We start from the raw sequence: 7,029 nt of genomic DNA on the forward strand, positions 1-7,029 counted from the left end.
CTCGATTGAGTAGTCTCAATGAACAAAGTGATCACATTGATGCTTACCCTATTGATTTTCAATCTGTCTGTGCAGGACTGGAGGAAGAAAGCGTACATCCAGAGAAACTTGGAGGATTCGGAGTAGTTATCCTTGAGGAATACGGTGATCGATGTTTATCCCTGCGTCCGCAGGCTAGAAGTGGGACAAGAGGAAGGACTTGGAGATGGGTGAGGTCCATCCCACTATAAAATGGAGGCTATAAAAAACCCACAGCACCAGCAACCAAGTTCAAACATGGTCCCAATGAAATCCCTTCTCTCTTTCCTCTTCTTACTACTAGGTTCCTCTTATGAAGCAGCATCATCAACATCTGAGGAAGCAAAAGCTCTCCTCGAATGGAAAGCCAGTCTCTCTCAAACTGAAGCTCTCCGTTCATGGTCTTTATTCCCCAGTGCCAACACTTCTGCCACCCAAGAGAGCTCTCCATGTAAGTGGACCGGAATTTCATGCGATCATGCAGGAAGCGTGGTTGAAATACACCTGTGGAATACGAACTTGCAAGGTATGCTTGATAATTTGAGCTTCTCTTCATTTCCCAACCTTGTCCGCCTCAATCTCAGCCAAAACTCACTCCATGGAACCATTCCAACCCAGATCGGTTCTCTTTCAAAACTCATCTTCCTTGATTTGTCCACCAATCAACTGTCGAGTGCCTTGCCTCTTACACTAGCTAATCTTACTCGCATTCTGGAGCTCGATCTTTCTCATAACATGATAACTGGTGAAATGTCCCCCCGTTTCTTCACCAATTGGTCCAGACTCATCTCCCTTCAACTCCATACCAATAAACTCACTGGACAAGTTCCATCAAGAATTGGCCTGCTGAGAAATCTCCGCCATTTGGACCTCTCTCAAAATCAGATGGTTGGTTTGATACCTCCAGAAATAGGAACGCTTAAAGATCTCCTCACCCTAAGATTGCACGGAAACAATCTCACGGGTGTCATCCCTCCATTTCTGGGTAATTTGAGCCAGCTGACGCATCTTCACCTCCATGAAAACATAATTTCGGGTCCTATCCCTCGGGAGATAGGAAATATGAGGAATCTGAAAGAACTGCTCATCTGCCATAACCATCTAAACGGTTCCATCCCTTCCATTTTAGGAAACTTGACCCAGCTGAATTACTTGCACCTCTGTAGTAATAGTATTTCAGGGCCAATCCCTCAAGAGTTGGGAAAACTTAAGAAACTGAATGAATTAAACCTGTCCGAAAACCTTCTAACTGGTTCCTTACCTTACACTTTAGGAAATCTAACTGAGCTTTCCTTCTTATACCTCTATGAAAATCACCTCCATGGCTTGATTCCTCCGCAGATAGGAAATCTCAAGAAGTTAGTTTATCTAAGATTAATCTCAAACAAACTCATTGGTCCAATCCCTCCACATATTGGTAATTTGAGCAGCCTAACTAGACTCGGTCTCTATGATAATCCATTATCTGGTTCACTACCTCCAGAAATCTCTAATCTAACACGTTTAGAGTTTCTCGTTTTGGGGGACAACAACTTCTCTGGCCAACTACCCCAAGTATGCCAAGGTAGATCACTCACACGCTTCAGTGCGTTTAATAACCATTTCACGGGTCCCATCCCTGAAAGCCTGAGAAACTGCACTGCCTTAACAAGAGTCCGGCTCGACCATAATCAGCTCACAGGAAATATATCCCAAGTTTTCGGAGTATATCCTAGTTTATATTACATCGATCTGAGTTATAATAAATTGCATGGTGAGCTGTCACCAAAATGGGGACAATGTCAAAACCTGACGCTGCTAAAAATCTCTGATAACAATCTCACTGGTAGAATTCCGCCGCAGATTGGGCAGCTAAGTCAGCTACGGGAACTCGACCTGTCTTCAAACAACCTACAAGGAAATATTCCTAATAGCCTGGGGAGTTTGTCCATGCTTTACAACTTGAGTTTACAAAATAACAGACTATCTGGTTGGGTACCGGGTGAAATTGGAAAACTATCCAATTTGGAGATTCTTGACCTATCAAAGAACAAGCTGAGTGGGCTGATACCACAGCAACTGGGGGACTGCTCCAAATTGCGGTATTTGAGCATGAGTGAGAATTATTTGAATGGAAGCATTCCGTTTCAGATTGGTAATCTAATAGGCCTGCAGATTACCTTGGATCTCAGCTGTAACTTCCTTTCGGGAGAGATAAGCCAACAACTTGGGAAACTGCAAATGTTGGAAAAACTAAATCTCTCCCACAATTCACTCTCAGGTTTCATCCCATCGTCTTTCAAAGAGATGATCAGTTTATCTTCCATCGACTTTTCATACAATGATTTGGAGGGCCCTCTCCCTGACGGCAAAGCCTTCCGTCAGGCTCCACTTGTGGCATTTGTCGGAAACAAAGGTCTATGTGGTGAAGTGAAAGGTATGCTACCATGTAATTCCTCGTCGATAAACCCTGTTAGCGGCAAGAAAGACCACAAGCTTGTGATCATCATCATTGTTCCTATCGTGGCAGCATTATTTCTTCTGTTTGTATTTTACATCATTTGCTCCGTTTTCCTTAGGAGAACAAGAAATGCAGAGAAAAAGGAAGTAGAAGTGAACAACAGAAATCTATTTGAAGTATTCAATTTTGATGGAAAGATTTCCTATGAAGAGATCATCAGGGCAACAGAGGATTTCAACGAAAAATATTCAGTTGGGGTGGGAGGCCACGGGAGTGTTTATAAAGCAGATCTGTCCACAGGTCAGGTAGTAGCTGTGAAAAAATTTTACTCATCACTGGGTGGCGAGCAAGATGATCAAAGTAGCTTTAGAAATGAGATACGAGCACTAACAGAAATTCGACATCGCAACATTGTGAAGCTCTATGGGTTCTGTTCTCATGCTCAGTGCTCCTTTCTAGTGTACGAGTACGTGGAAAGGGGAAGCTTGGCTAACATCCTAAACAGCAGTATGGAAGGAGCTGTAGAATTGGATTGGGTGAAGAGGATGAAGGTTATCAGAGGAGTAGCCCATGCCTTATCATACATGCACCACGATCTCACCCCTCCTATAGTTCACCGTGACTTATCAAGCAACAACATTTTGTTGGATTTGGAATTCGAAGCTCGTGTCTCTGACTTTGGCACTGCTAGACTTATAAAACCTGATTCCTCCAACTGGTCCGCACTTGCTGGCACTTGTGGATATGTAGCTCCAGGTATGGTAAATAGTTGGTAGTAGTACATTGAACCTAATTTTCTTTCTCTCCATTTTTTTTTCCCAATGTTGCTTAAAAGTTTTTATCATATCAGATAATATCGTGGAATGTGGAATGTCTAAATGCATACTTGTAAGTGTTAAAGATCACTGAAAAAGTTACTTTTGTTTCGATTGTTACTTAAAATGTTTAATATTCATCATTTTCCTACTCATCCGTGGAGAAAATGTTTTTAACTCACATTTTATTTGAAAATTTTAAATTCAATTTCCACTTTTATTTCTCATTTCAGGCAAAGATATGTCAACTTCAATTTTAATTTCATAAATGGTAAAAGGACTTCCTGTTAATAAATTCAATGACCTATATTAAATCAAATTTGGAAAACTTGTGAAAAAAATTAGCTTCATCTGTATTTGTATTATAGTTTCTTTGTTTTGTTTAAGAATTGTAGGATCATCTATTCAAAACAAAATTTACAACAACAGAAGGTTGCATATAAGGAACAATTTGATTAATATTTGTTTTTATAATTCAACCAAATGCATGTAATATCATTCTATCTCATCTACATTGAATTTCCTCTATTCTTGGTCGCTAGAAAAATGGAAAAAGAGAGAGCTAAGATCAAATCATAAAACCTTAATTTCTTACTCTTGTTCTATTTAGGTGAATGCACATCGTATGAGTCTTAGGATCTTAACAAGTTTCCATTTGCTAACCCTACACTCTTTCATACAACGGTTGTTCCATTAATTAAGGGAATAAAAAAAATTAATGAGACCAGATCTACTGTAAAGATTTATATGTTAAGATTAACATACAATGCATTGTATTATAGCCTTTCATTTTTTTTCTTCTATATTTTTTGGTGTGCAGAGCTTGCTTACACAATGAGGGTGACTGAGAAATGCGATGTATATAGCTTTGGGGTTTTATCACTTGAACTCATAATGGGAAGGCATCCTGGGGATCTCATCTCCTCCTTGGCATCATCAGGTGGCCAAGATACATTGTTGATGGATGTGTTAGATCAACGCCTCCCCCCTCCCACACCTCAAGACATGAAGGATGTAGTACGTGCAGCGATGTTGGCACTTGCATGCTTACATGCCAATCCACAGTCTCGGCCCACCATGCGGCACCTGTCGCAGGAGCTATCTGCCGGCAAGGGTCCTCTTCCCGAGGCTTTCCACACAATTACATTGTCTCGACTGTTCAATATCCAGGTATGATTGATTAAATAGGATGATAGGGTAGGGAAAAAAAAAAAGAGTATGATAAAGATATTTCTCCACGGTACACGTGGCAGGGATATGTATCAATCACAGCCATCCATCTAGCGGGCACCATCATGGATATCTTATGTTTTAGAAATCACACTAATTAGACAATCCTTTCAATCACATTTCTCCAAAATCCTTCGTGAATTTTGGTCATTAATCCTCTTCATGAATGTTTGGACATTAACTTCCTTTTCTTTCTAAGAGCCACCCGGGATATTCGTTTAAAAATAGATAGATACACCTACCTACATATGGGAGCACATCAACTAAGGATTTTACGATCCGCCCTCAACATTCTTCATCCCACAGCATTTTGAAGGCGTTCTACCCTCTAGTAAGAAATAGCATATTCGTGTTACTGAAAAAAAAAAAAAGAAGCTATTCCTACAAAGTAGGGGCAACTAGATGGACGGACCGGATTGATTTATTACCCTGCGGCTTGTACTGTGTGGGGTTGGCTCTCCTATACGATAATTGCACCTGATCTACCTCCCTCAAACGAAGGGAACGGATATGGTGCCAACCGTCAGCATCTAGCTACTTAGTTCTCAACTACTCGATATTTATACTTGCAGTAGATTTGTTGTGCCTCATTAAATGTGACCATTGATTGGACCTTTACTATGTAATCCCCACAAATCTTTCAATCAGCGGCTGGGCCTAACAGATGAATTGATCAGATCTTCTACATGTGCGCTGCACATATATGAGATTGAGAGCTTGATAAAATCTCTCATGTTTTCACGGGATGCTTTATCGCCACAAGAAAAATGAGGCCAGTTGCCTGAAAAGTTCCTGTGGGGAAGCTATGTGGTGCGAACATGATGTAGAGCGGGTCGCGGACAGTTTCATGGCCAAAGATGGATCAGAAAAGGTCAGGTCGACAGAAGTGATCCGGACCACCGGACCTTAGATCGGGCCTATCTCACAATCCGGAATGAGTTATCAGGCGTAAAATATATGATTTTGGGGTAAAACGAGCTACTTTAGCCAACCAACCTTGCTATGCCTGGTTGCGCAAGCCGAATTTACAAAATACCCCTGGATCGACGGTCGTTTCCCCGTTTTAATTTATTTTTACTATAAATAATAAGTTTTAGTTTGATTATAACTCTTCATCTGTCGGGCTTTCGGAGTTGCGTCCAACGTGAAAAGAGCTTAGAATAATTAGGAGAACGGTTTGGTGAAGCCAAATAGGACACTCACTATTTTTTGCCGAAAACCTTGCGCACTAGTAGACATCACGACCGTCTATAAATAGTAAGTTTACTATTTATAGTAAGTCGCGAATTCTAGGAGTTTTAGTTGTAGTTTGCTTCTGATTTCTCTCCCATTGCTTGGTATCTCTATTTAAAGGGTTGTGAACTCGTTCATTGGGATTCATTAAATCAATTTCAAATTTATTAGAATTTATTTCTATTTTTTGCTTTCTTTCCTCGTGGATTTGAGAAGTCTCTATGAGGATTCCAGAGAAGCTCCATTGATTAGGAGTAATTATCCTCTTGAGGAAGACGGTGATCGACCTCATCGCGTTCATTCCTGTGTCAGAACCGAGATTGCCGTGCCAAAACTCATGTGGGCCACATCACAAAAAATAGCGGGGATTTAATGCTTACCATTGGCAACGTTGTGGAGCCATGAAAGTTCTGTATCAGGATGAACAGTTTGGATGGTATATAAACGTCATGGTCGGCTCTAGGAAGGTTCCAACAGTGGATATCTCGATTCTGGCTATTTCTTGTGGTGTGAACCCAATGCAGGGAAGGACGTGATGCAGTCCATGATCATCGTCTTTCTCAGGGAATAACTACTCCGAGTATATTGAGCTCTATGTACTCCTAGAAAACTTCCTCAATTATTATTATTATTTTATTTTATATATTTTTTAAAAAGAATATTCATATAACAAGAAAGATGTACATGACAGATTTCGGGCAAGCCCAAAGATAAAAAGGGGAAGGGCCTACCAATCATATGAAAGAAATAGGAATTAAGAAAGACAAAGCTAATTTCCCTCCCTCAGACAACCTAAGGTAACTTTATCCAGAAAAAGGAGGCCATTGATCGGCCCTGGGAGCTCCTTATGGTGATTGAAGAAACAGTGAGCTTGGTTGTCACTTCCCCCTCGAGCTAGCACATCTGCCACTGCGTTAGCTTCCCTATGAGTGTGGGAAATGACTACGTCCATATTGGACATAAGAGATTTAATCTTGGTCCACCAACTCAAATTCATATTACATAAAAGTAGAAATAATTTGTAATATATTTGAAATAAATTGATTAATAATAAAAGATGAAATTACAATCCTTTAAATAATAAGCTCAAACCTAAGATAGTTTTAGACTTAAACTCCCTAAAAAGTGACTTACTGTAAATAGTAAAGTTACTATTTATAGACTATCACAATTCCTACAACACTTTATGGTTTTTGGCCAAAAATAGTAAGTGTCCAGTTTAGCCTAACCACGTTGTTCTCCTAACTTTTCTAAGCCATTTTCATGTTGGTCATGATTCGTACAACTCAAATG

General features: G+C 40.2%; 1 protein-coding gene across 1 annotated transcript; it reads left to right on the forward strand.

Moving 5' to 3' along the window:
* The first annotated feature begins 220 nt into the window (after positions 1-220).
* Positions 221-4,666, forward strand: LOC131240601 (MDIS1-interacting receptor like kinase 2-like). Its single transcript, XM_058238910.1, has 2 exons — positions 221-3,214; positions 4,094-4,666. Exons 1-2 carry the CDS (start codon positions 232-234, stop codon positions 4,447-4,449), a joined length of 3,339 nt encoding a protein of 1,112 aa, XP_058094893.1. The 5' UTR covers positions 221-231; the 3' UTR covers positions 4,450-4,666.
* Positions 4,667-7,029: the final 2,363 nt, after the last annotated feature.

Source organism: Magnolia sinica, chromosome 3 (genome assembly GCF_029962835.1).
Source record: "Magnolia sinica isolate HGM2019 chromosome 3, MsV1, whole genome shotgun sequence".
Lineage (NCBI taxonomy): Eukaryota > Viridiplantae > Streptophyta > Magnoliopsida > Magnoliales > Magnoliaceae > Magnolia > Magnolia sinica.

Bases quoted from the DNA above. Each gene is read 5' to 3' on its own strand.
- LOC131240601 (XM_058238910.1), top strand. From the start codon at position 232: ATGGAGGCTATAAAAAACCCACAGCACCAGCAACCAAGTTCAAACATG. The intron at 3,215-4,093 runs GTATGGTAAATA...TTTGGTGTGCAG, and splicing joins TTGTGGATATGTAGCTCCAG to AGCTTGCTTACACAATGAGG.